Consider the following 11,736-nt stretch of genomic DNA (forward strand, 5'->3'; position numbering starts at 1 on the left):
TTCACAGAGGCCAGCAGGGTGAGTCAGGGTTAGGTTAACACTGAACTTGATCTGAAGTAAGTTAAAAAGGATCTGTCACCTTCATGCAGCTTCATTAGCCTTATTATGCACCCTGATACTGGCAGCAGAAGTGGATGGATTCTCACGACAGTTCATGTTTTATAACTTTTGTTTACTGCTTAAACCTTAACACGGGGCACAGTAAATATTTTCTAACACACTTTACTGTTCTGGGTATTGGTATTTTAAATGAAAACAGAATATGATTATTCCCCGGGGAAGACCCAGGACATGCTGGAGTGAGGAACGCCTGGGAGGAGGCCTGGGAACGCCTCGGTGTCCCTCCGGAAGAGCTGGAGGAAGTGTCCAGGGAAAAGGAAGTCTGGGTATCCCTGCTTAGGCTACTGCCCCCGGAACCCGGCCCCAGATAAGCGGAAGAAGATGGATGGATGGAAGGAAGATAATTTATTATTACTTATTACAAGAAAACTTCAGAAAATATTAAATGATTTTCTGTTTTTGAAATCAGCTCAGAAATGACATGAAAAATGACTTAACATGATCAACTCCCCATATGAACACGCTTTGTATCTAGGTATTTAAAGTGAGAAACAAACATCTGACCCATGCATGGACCAGTGGAGGTGGGTGGCACCTGGTAAACCTACACTCCATTTGGCTGTCTCTGCATCAGCCTTTTTACACCTACACGACAGCTGATGTCACCTCTCTAAATTTAGCCTGTGACACACGATGAGAGTATTATTTGTGTTAGGGGTCACAAATATAACTAACTGAATGATAAGGGGAAGTGCTGCACAGTGATAGAAAGGCACTGAGTACATTTATTGTAATTAAAAGCACAGTTTTGAGGAATTTCTACTTTACTTGCGGTGGCATTTGTTGGGGACTATATAATCCACATTTAGTCCCTAGTGATATTTTAATGGCAGCAGAACCTTAAAGTGTGTGTTCATGCTAATGAAGGAACATGTATCTCAACAAGGAAGTTTTCTAAAAGGGGAAAGTCTGGTTGGACCTTTACCGGCATGCACCTTGTTTGTTACACAAACAGAAATGTAAACATATCAGTTTTTGGTTTTGGGAGGAAGTTAAATACTATGACTGTATTTTTCCACTTTAAATTGAATCACACTGTGTTCCACGCTCTATGCTAAGCTAGGCTAGTCAGGTCTACATCTGTACACTATGGAGAGAGGCGTCAGTCTTCTCATCCGACACCCTGAAACAGAGTCAATAAAAGAGTTTTACTGTTTCCTTGAAAGATTACCTTTCAACTTTTATTAATACGGAGGTGGTTCAATCTGGGGTTCAGCAGCACACAGGGTGTTTCATTTCACTGAAAGCATTTTACTTTCAACTTGATTTTTACTGTTTGGGTGTTTCACTTTACAGTTAGATAAAGGGCTGCATTCTCCACAAATCAAAAGTAGTGTTTGGGTCTGCAGATGAGGGGATAAGGTTCTGCTGTCTGAAGATCTGTGGAGTCTTATGGGGAAACATAAGAAGATGCTAATTTTGGCTCCACCTTATAGATCTGGCAGAAATGGCTTAAGGTCAGATGCATGTACGCTCATGTGCTGCTGGTATTTGCTGCCTCTGTGTGTGGCTGTTTGTCCTAAAGGTCTTCAGACAGGAGGTATCTCCCCCGTCCCTCACTCCTCCGAAGTCAGAGCCCCAGCAGTGACCTGTAAATCTGGCGGGACGTCCTGGGCGCTGCCCAGTGTAAAAGATCTGTGCTGGTCACTTGCAGAGACGTGTTTAACACTCGGTCAGACAGATATAGCAGCAGCTGGAGAAACAGTGTCCCAAACAGGCAGCGTCAGTCACAGCGCTACTCTCCTCTACCGTCGCTCAGTCAAACGCCAGCTGAGTAACAGCATCGCTCTGAAGGTGCCACATTACGGCCAAAATGGAGATTTCACTTAAACATGACAGTGGACGCACGTCACCCAACTTAGAGCACAAGGGTGCTCACCAGGCGTTCAGGGATCGCTGGAAACAGACGGATGACACCATGTGCCGCCACAGCATGTCCTTCCACCTGCACCACACGCTGAGGAGCGAGTTCTTTGCCAGCTACCTGTACCTGGTGGAGAAGATTCCTCTGGGTAAGAAGAGCCCCACTCAGACCTCACGCAGCCCAAAGGCCGAGATTTACTGTCTTTTCCTGACCTTTGACTCCAATAAGGAAAGGGCACAGCTGAACAAGCATGCTGGTGGTTTTGCAGCAAATTAATTTACACTGCAGCTGACTATTATCTGAAACCTGCAGTTTTTAAAATATTTACTTCATATTGTGTCCCTTTAAGACAGCCACTGGCCTTCATTCATGAAAATCATAGATTCTTTCAACCTGCACCCCAACAGCTGAAGTCATATATTCTTTATGACGTCCTGCAGGTGAATCTTGATGTGGAGTCTGCACTGATTTTAAATAAAAGCAGACTCGACGTTTGCTGGTCGTTTTCATACTGTAGAGAAATGAAAGGCAGGAAAGTCCTTTGACCTGCGTCCACGTTTGGAAAATGATTAGCACTAATGGAAAGTATTCACAGTATTCAGTGTTAAAGTAGGACACAGTGATGCAAACTACCGATGCCTGAAGTTTGGTCTGACCTGCAATTATTACTATTTTCAATTACAAGTGTGTTATGCAAGTCTGCAGTCTGCCTCCGATTCAAGGTCAAACACATAGAATCGCTTCAAATGTTCATTTGAGAATATATATGAAGATATTGGAGCTTTGTAAAAAGGGTCTTATGTATGAAAAAGCAGGTGCAGCCACAAGTGTCTGAAGTAAAGTGCAGTTAAGGTCCTACATTTTCAAACTGCCATAGAAACGCTGGTCAGAACGGTTCATAATAACCTGCTCTGGTGTAGAAAAGAAAACTTACACTGATGCACAACACCACAAAGAACTAGTCCGACCTACCAGCCTGTGTTCTAGTAGCTGCCATAACAAAATATGTCTTTGGTCTCACTGGAAACCTCAGACATGTTTCACTGGGCAGCACAGTCAAATCTGAACACCTCACCACTTTAAAGCACAGAATGAAATACCATTTTTTCTTTGAGCTGATAAAAACTGTAATCAATAACCAATAAAACACAGCCTCACAGCCTCACTCTTACACAGCAAATAAAAGTATTTTATAAAGTGTTGAATGTATGAACAGGAAACCCCAGTATTTTTCCATAATGAATAATAAAAACAAATCTTTATTGTAAAAACCACGAGTGGGCTTGGCCTGAACACCATGTTTGAACTGCCGGTGCTGGTTTTACTGGTTCTTACTAAAATATGCATCATGTGAGCAGTCGCAGTGTGCTGGGTGCACGGGGCAGAATGAAATTTGTTGGTAGCACTCTAAATAATTTCAGAGGTTTAATAACAAGTAAGCTGAGCCTGCATCTTCCATGTGTTTTGGTTCTCAGTGAATTAACAGGCCTATAACAAGCTCTAACAAGCGCATTGTGACCGTACTCTTCGTTGTTGAGGGTCTTAAGCTCGAGTCAAAAGATTCCTCTCCGGGTTTTGCACTTGTCTCGGTCATGAGACCATAAGCTGCAGAAACAGGAGATGCTGTCCTGCTGGCCATTCTGGCTCTAAGACTTCATAGGCCCATTAATGGGATGGCACGCCAAGCAGGAAGGCATTAACTCATGTCAGCCAGTGCTATACATGACAGCCATGACAGCTTTAAATGGACTGGATTCAATATTTATCTTTTCTTTGACAAGCAAAAGGAGTAAACCGGTAATAAAGGTCAAAGGTCAGCTTCTAATGACTCTGAAGGGGAGAGGTAGGTGGACATGTTGGCGCTGGATCGACACGTGTTTGGCAGGCGTGTGCCTTCGCACTGTATCCCCTCACTCGACGTTTCTATACTTACCCGTCCACACGACATGACGCTGCTCCAATCGAACCTGACGCCCTGACAAAGTCCTTCGACGGATCCTAACTAAGTGGCGTTTGCCTGGAGAGCCAGGGCGTCGTTTGTCTGCTTCCACACCTTGTTTTTAGTGGGACTTCCAGGTGGTGAGTGATTCAGCTCCTTTCCTGGCTCTCTGCCTCTTCCTGATGTTTCTAGGATGGAGGAGGGAGTCTGGCTGGAACGGATCCCCCAGCTTAACGTTTCACTCTGGTGTCATGAATTCTGCCACTGGAGATCCCTTGACAAGCGGACACACATTCCCCCATGACCCCCAACCTCCCCGGCACTCCAGCCCCCTACGCCAGGAACGTGTCATGTAAGCCTGTGGAAATGTTGCGTTCATTCTGCAGGACTTACTGCAACTCAGCAGAACGTGGGTAGTGACAGGCCGAGATAGTCTGAGCTGGAACAGACGCAGCTTAATATCACAGTGTGGAACTGATTCTGGATTACAGAGGAAGAGTGCTGTGGTTCTCTTTCCAAGCTTTCTGGTTGTTAGTTTAGTGAATAGTAACCTCTTACCGCTAAGTTGAAACCTAAACCTGTGAATGCACAGCAGGGGATTTGCATCGAGGGGTGTGTTGTCTAACATAATGTTCTGTAACAGCTGAGCAGAGTGCGTCCTTATTTATAGTCTGGTAATAGAATTATCATTTTACATTTCCCATGAGAGTGGGACCAGTGGTCTCTCCCCTTTCATGGTGTTTGCACCGTCCCCTGTTCCTACAACCTGTAAACCTTAATCCAGCTGTACATTAACATCACCTACTGTTGTTTCGCTCTTATTGTGTGATGGTAACGACCTACTGTGGTTTGTGAGTGTTTACTGTCGATCTTTGTGCTCTGTGTTTTTGGCAGTGCCACCATCAGACCAGGGGCAGTTGTTCTAAAATTGACTCCCCAGAGGACGACCCTTGACCCCCTGGACTTTAATTACCTGTAATTGCCCTTGTGTGCCACCCTCAGGTCAAATCTTACATTTGTACTCATTACTGGTGAGACTCCAAAGGATAACACACACTGGAGGTGAATAAAGAGCACCCTGTCTCTCACCCAGTGTCAGCTGGGACCAGCTCCAGGATCATGCGTGTAGATAATGAGGGTATGGAGTGATCCGGTCTGATCTGGGAGATTTCAGTAACAGAGCAGTGTGACGACTAAAGACTGACTTATGCTCAGGCCTATTTGGACTTGAATCTTAAATCCTGCTCAGGGATTCGACTGGTCTTGACTGGTCCCTGTGTGTGTGTCCAACACTGAATAATGCTGCCTTTACTGGTGTCTGTCCGTCACAGTGAAGCTGTTCCCGGTCACCTGTGAGTACATCAACGGAGAGAAACAGTTCTACTACAGAGCTCAGCAGTTCTACGAGGACGTCCCCGCCTCAGAAGAGGGCATGATGGGAGATTATGTTGAGATATCCAACGTCGATCTGGAGGCTTCCCGGCAGTTTCTGAAGAGGTTTGTGGTGAGTCCCACTATAGTGTCACATCTGAGAAGCTGAGGCCTTCTCTGGTCACACTGTCAGGACTCACTGGGATCAGATATTCTCAGTTTCACTGCAATGTGGAAATATGGAGGAAGAACATGGATCATTTACTTCAGTAATAGTAACAGTACCACACTGTGAAAATACTCCACTACAAGTAGAAGTCCTGCATTCAAATCCTAAGTATTATCAGTAAAATGTACTTATCGAAGTAAAAGTACTCATTGTGCAGTAAACTAGTCCCTGTCGGTGTTTTACTGTCATATCTGATGAGTATTCCAGCTGTTGTAGCTTGATGATGATTTAACCAGTTTGAAGTACTTTATAAACTGTGGGTAACTTCATCTGCAGCAGTGCATCTCATAAATTTGAAGTTTTCACGGGACAGGAAGGGGATAAAAAAGTACCTGCAGCTGTCAGACACATAGTGCAGAAGTACAATATTTACTCTGGACACATGGAGTGTAGTACAAAGTACTATATCTGCCAATCAAAGGGAACGTAGTAGAAGTATAACACTGCAGAAAATATAAATACTCAAATAAAGTATAAGTACCTCAATTTTGTACTTAAATACGTGAGTACTTAGGTTCCACCCCTGGCTCTGTACAACATTAGGTGATGTATTTTCTGTGTTTTATAACCTCTAATCATTTTTCTTTGTGCACACATGGATCATTTTGTGTTGATGTCAGTGGACTGGAGGGTTTTTTTTATATGTTGGGAGAGTCCAAGTGTTAATTCAGGGGAATGGTTCTGGAGGATCAGTTTTACAGGAGCTAATTATAAACTGCTATGGTTGGATGCTTTAAAGGCGCTACAGATGGCTAAGCGGCTAAATTTCCACTAGTGCTAATGTAAACACAACAAGCCCTGATTTAACACAGCTCATGTGTGATACAGTGTCCAACACCACAGGCTGATACAAGACAGTGCAGCCAGTGTGTTACATGTCAGATTTCTATTCCCTGAATGGAGCTTTGACCATGTTACAGCAGGATTAAAGCTGAAACTATCAGTTATTCACTTCATCATTTAATCACTGACTGGTCCTAAAGAGAATAGAGAGAAATCAAAGGGTAATGATCCACAAATGTGAGTGACTTAAATAGTTAATCACTTAGTCAACAGACACTTTTCAGGATAAACAGGACAAACGACAAATCTACAGTTCAATAAATCAGCTCTACACCATTTTGACTAAAAGCTGCAGCAGTAACATGTTAAAATCATCCAGTCATCTCATTTTATAAATCACCTACAGTATCACACGTTGGACCTACAACTAGATTATCACAGAAATATGACAATTATTGCACTGAGAGAGATGCAGTACTTGTTATCAGCTACCACTGCGCTTGTGCTGAACATGCATCTTGTATTGCAGTAAAGTTAAAAGATCAATCTTCCCTTTAATTGATCCTCACACAGACATGAATGTCCCAGCACCTGACACTTGTTTGGCACGTGTCTCTGTAAAGTGAGGTCTGCTTGTCGTTTCTGTTTGATTAAAGTTGGTGCACGTTTATCTCCCTGATTTATGAATGAGAAGAGACTGTCTTCCACCTCCTCTTCTACAAGCGTGTGCTCAGCTACACGTCATGCTCCTCCACAGCCTCCTCCTGGCCGTGAACAGCTCCTGTTTAAACCTGACATCTCCGTTAAAAATAAGTGCAGGGGAAAAGATTTAGAATACGAGCAGATTAAACTGAGCTACATACGCACAGAGCAATGTGGCAATAATTCACAGAAACCAGGAAGCCTTCTGTAACAAGCACACAGCTCCTCGGGGCCCCATCTTTCATACAATCACACAGCGGGGCCCCTGGTGCAGAGGGGTTGGAGTGAGGTCAGAATACCAAATGAAACGGAAGAAAAACTGGTGTGATTCAAGTGAGGTGACTTTCTGTGCTCCTGTGGTGAAGTTCATAGCTTCGTTGCCCTGAGGAACTGGGGTCTCCCTGTTTGTGCTGACATCTGGCAACGCAGAGAGTAAAGTGCAGCCCCCTCCATGACTTATAGATATGGTAATAACATGCTGCAGGGAAACTGAGACTCCAACATACATTTTATTTTCTGTTAAATAAATTCAGGGTTTTGCCTCAGATGTTTATATGTATGTTTTTTTGTTTTTTACCAAAGATAATCTTCAGTGTCAGTATCTAACTTTATAACCCTCTTTAAGAAACCAGGCTGGATTGGTTGTTCTTCTCCACCCACAGGGTCCTGGTAAGGCTGGTACACACTGTGCCCTGGACTGTGGCTCCGGGATCGGCCGCGTCACCAAAGGCGTCCTCCTTCCTGTGTTTGAGAAAATGGAGATGGCAGACATGATGGAGCACTTCCTTCTGCACGCCCACGAGAAATACCTGGGCGACGACGCCGACCGCGTTGAGACCTACTACTGCTACAACCTGCAGGACTTCACGCCCCCAAAGAACAAATACGACGTCATCTGGATGCAGTGGGTTGCATGTAAGTACCAGGGGCTCTACGATGGGGGGACGGGGAAGAAATGCTAAGATATATCTGCATGTCCTGATCACTGGGTGTTGTAGGTCAGGGGTGTCAAACTCTGGTCCTCGAGGGTCACTGTTTCCAACTATCCCTGCCCTAGTCCACTGCTGACTACCTGGATCAGGTGTGTTCAGCCAATCAGAAGCTGCAGGGGCAGGACAGTGGATCTTGAGGACCTGGTACATGACATGTTTTTACGTCAAGTGCTGCTGACTCCTACCAGAGCAGCTTCTGTGCACCAGTAAAAAACTACTGGAAACAGAAGTCCCTGCAGTGACCAGTGTCCTGGGTGTGATTGTCTGTATTCCCTTCAGGTCACCTAACAGACAAGGACCTGATGAACTTCCTGATTCGCTGTAAGAAGAGCCTGCGTCCGAACGGTGTCATTATAATAAAGGACAATATGGCGCGGCAGGGCTGCAAGCTGGACCCCATCGACAGCAGCATCAGCCGCCACCTGGACATCATGAAGTGCATCATTGCCAAGGCCGGCCTGGAGGTCCTGGCTGTCGAGAAGCAGCAGGGCTTCCCTGAGATCATCATGCCTGTGTGGATGATTGCTATGAAATAGAAGTTTGTGCAGTAGTGTAGTGAAGTGGTTTTATATATTAGACCGACGTGTTGGATAATGACGTCTGAGGTTTTTACATTCACACCTGAAAGGAAAGGTCACATGACTGGACGGCCAGTTACAGACCAGAGCGAGGCTGTTTTTTCTCAGTTAGATAGTTAAAGACACAAAGAATACCGTTCTCTGGTTCTGTTTGTTTCAGCGTTAGGTAAAATACCACTTCAGTATTAAAACAAGCTCGCCCAGTGAACACTGCTCCCTCTGCAGACAGCTGATCTGATCTCACCTGAGTGAAGGTGTGTTACAGACACATGTAGACAGCACCGTCACCTGTCAGCATGGCATACAGTTACTGTCGCTTCGTATCGCACGTCGGATAAACTGCTCAGGTGTAAATATTTGGTCTTTATCAACATTTGTTTTATATTTTGCTTTTATTGTTGCAGGTTAATAGATGTGTCACTTTTACAGATTTGTTCTGTGCTGTGTTTAAATGGAGTCGACTCATGTTACTTCAGTGTCAGCACATTTTAGCGCACCTGTAAATTAGTTTCGACTGAGCTGCGGTGGCTTGTTTGAATATAAAACACCAAACTCTGACAGCATATGGATGTAGTTTGATGATTTTTCTCATAATGTTTTTCATCCCATGCTCTAAACAAACAGTAATAGGATTAGAGATGGGTAATCATTGTTAGTGATTATAATCAAGGCTGGAACATAAATACTGACCAATTTTCCCTAAATATTCCTACAGCTGGTCCACACCAAGCTGAAGCCTCAAAACACATGAGATAATTGAGATCCTCTCAAATTGTTATGGTAATTCTCCTAAGCATTATTACCATTATTATTTTTTCAGGCTAACAGTAGAAGCAGCACATTGTTTTGGCCTAATGACTTTCAGCTGGGCCCCTGGGTGGATGGGGGGGTTGATTACTTCCTGGTTTTGACAGACAGTGCCTGCTTTCATATCTGCCCTGGCTTCATTTCAGGCCTGTCAGATGTCGTCTGCACAAAACACATCCAGGAGTCGCCTCAAATATTCAGCAGTTGCGTGCGTAAGCGCTCGACGGGAGCTGTGGAGTTGTTCCTCATGAAGGGGTAGTTTGTCAGCGAGCAGACTGGCACTGACAAAGGACAGAATCGTCGGAGTGCTGAAGGCGAGATGGCGTGAGATGATCTCCACGGCATGTTTCTCTCGTCAGAATGACTCTTTGAGATGGGAGTAGACCAAACACATTTTCCACATCCCGTATGAATTAAAGATCAAAATTCCCCAAAGTTAAACTTGTAGGTATTTTTTCTCTGCCCCAGCAAATAGCAGCCAAATGTGCTGTCACCTTTTCAGGAGTGGTTAGCGTCGCTGACAGTCAAAGCTATCATTTCTAATACTGCTCAATGTCCTCTGCAGCCGCTTGGCAGCAGTTTGAATATATTAGCAGGAGTTACACTAATTTGTCCAGTCATGTCAGCAGAGCAGAGCTTTGGGCCCGAGTCCAGGCCGAGCAAACGTCGGACAGCTCGCGGAGACGAGGAAGAAGAGCTTTGGGAATGTAGCAACCAGGGCAAGTGTGATCACCTTAACATAAAGAGCAGTGCAGGAAGAGTTCAGCTCGAAGCCAGGGCTTCAACTGTAGACGGAACATGTCAAAATATGTGTTAACAGGCTCCTCGAGTGGCAGATGTTGCTTACGAGCAAAGTATTTTGTCTGGTTGGTTTGAAATCCACACACTGGACGTTTCTTTTAGTCTTGATTGGGTCGTGAACAGGGCGGCACAAATGATCACGTTAGAGCCTTTTGTCTTACAGGCTTGTGCAGATGCATCGGTCTGTTACTGTACCAGCATGGAACCAATTGCATTTCCTGTGTAAGTCATGTGACTGTCATCTGTCTCTTCATCACAGCACATTTCTGCACCTTTAATTGTCCAAAAACACTAAAGATGAGCTCTCATGCACTAAACCGGTCTGTTGCTGAGAATCACAGACCAACAGCACTGAAAACGTGCACATGTGATCTGACGCACATCATTAGCTGAAAGTAGCAGAAACAAGGAAGTGGTTGTTTCTTCAACGGCCACGACTATTGGCACCAATTCAGAGCCTGTGCAAAGGTAAATAACTTAGTGTGTACTGTGTATAATGATGTACTGTGTACTGTATAAAATACACATTAGCTCACAGGTTCATCAATAAGCTGCCAAGCAAACTAATGTGATGTTTTAATGTCATAAACATGTTTTGGTGATGTCGGCCCCGTGATAGACAGGTGACCTGTCCAGGGTGGACCCCGCCTCTCACCCGGGGTCAGCTGGGATTGGCTCCAGACCCCTGCGACCCTGGATGTGTCAGGAGTAGATGATGGATGTTTTTATGATCGAATTATCTGCCTGTCTGTCCTGGGAGATGGAAGATGAGCTGAACTTGTCTGTGACAGGAACAAATCAAAGGCCAAACCTTCACTGATGCTCCAAGTCTCTGAACTCGAGGGATGAGCAGCATCTTCCAAAAGCTTTTCCATCGTTTGGTGTCTGATGATGACGGGGGTGGAGAGAGTTGCCTAAACTCTCCCACAATTCAGCTGGGGTGAGACGTGGTGACTGTGAAGGCCACAGCTTCTGGTTCACGTCATTTTGGTTCTTGTTAAATCGTTCAGTGACGTTACGATCGGTATCATGTTCATTCAACATTTCTGATACATATCCAGGGCTGAGATCTCACAGTCACTAAGAACTGGTTTCAAAATAAAATGCTAACAAGCTAATGGTAAGAAATGTAAATGTAGTTGTTGTTTGAGGTCCATGGGACTGACATGGACATGTGAGACACTGAAAATGAGACGTATGATTTCAGCTTTAATGTCCCAGGTCTTTTTGTCTTCCTTATTTTCTGACATACAACAAACTTTCTGACGACATCTGTATGATGCATGGCCATCGTTACACTGGACCACAGCAGCTGTGAGAACAAATCTGTGCAATGAAGACTTCAGCCTCATGGGGCTGCTAACGGGGCTTAGCTCTCCAGCCTTGGGCTTGTTGTAAAGACACAGACACAAAGTGGTGGCAACACCACGGCTTTGCCCCCATGTGACGACAGTAAACACCCCCAGGAAGCAGCAGCCGTGCGTGGGTCATTCAGCTCAGGCTGCTAAACAGAGATAAACTGCAAGCAGTGGGGACGGTTTCAACGAGAC

General features: G+C 44.8%; 1 protein-coding gene across 1 annotated transcript; it reads left to right on the forward strand.

The window, feature by feature from the left end:
- Positions 1-1,722: 1,722 nt before the first annotated feature.
- Positions 1,723-11,320, forward strand: ntmt2 (N-terminal Xaa-Pro-Lys N-methyltransferase). Its single transcript, XM_026322954.2, has 4 exons — positions 1,723-2,132; positions 5,255-5,427; positions 7,671-7,923; positions 8,280-11,320. The coding sequence occupies exons 1-4, from the start codon at positions 1,934-1,936 to the stop codon at positions 8,534-8,536; spliced, it is 882 nt and encodes a 293-aa protein (XP_026178739.1). The 5' UTR covers positions 1,723-1,933; the 3' UTR covers positions 8,537-11,320.
- The last annotated feature ends 416 nt before the right edge of the window (positions 11,321-11,736 follow it).

Source organism: Mastacembelus armatus, chromosome 4 (assembly GCF_900324485.2).
Source record: "Mastacembelus armatus chromosome 4, fMasArm1.2, whole genome shotgun sequence".
In the NCBI taxonomy this organism is placed as follows: Eukaryota; Metazoa; Chordata; class Actinopteri; order Synbranchiformes; family Mastacembelidae; genus Mastacembelus; species Mastacembelus armatus.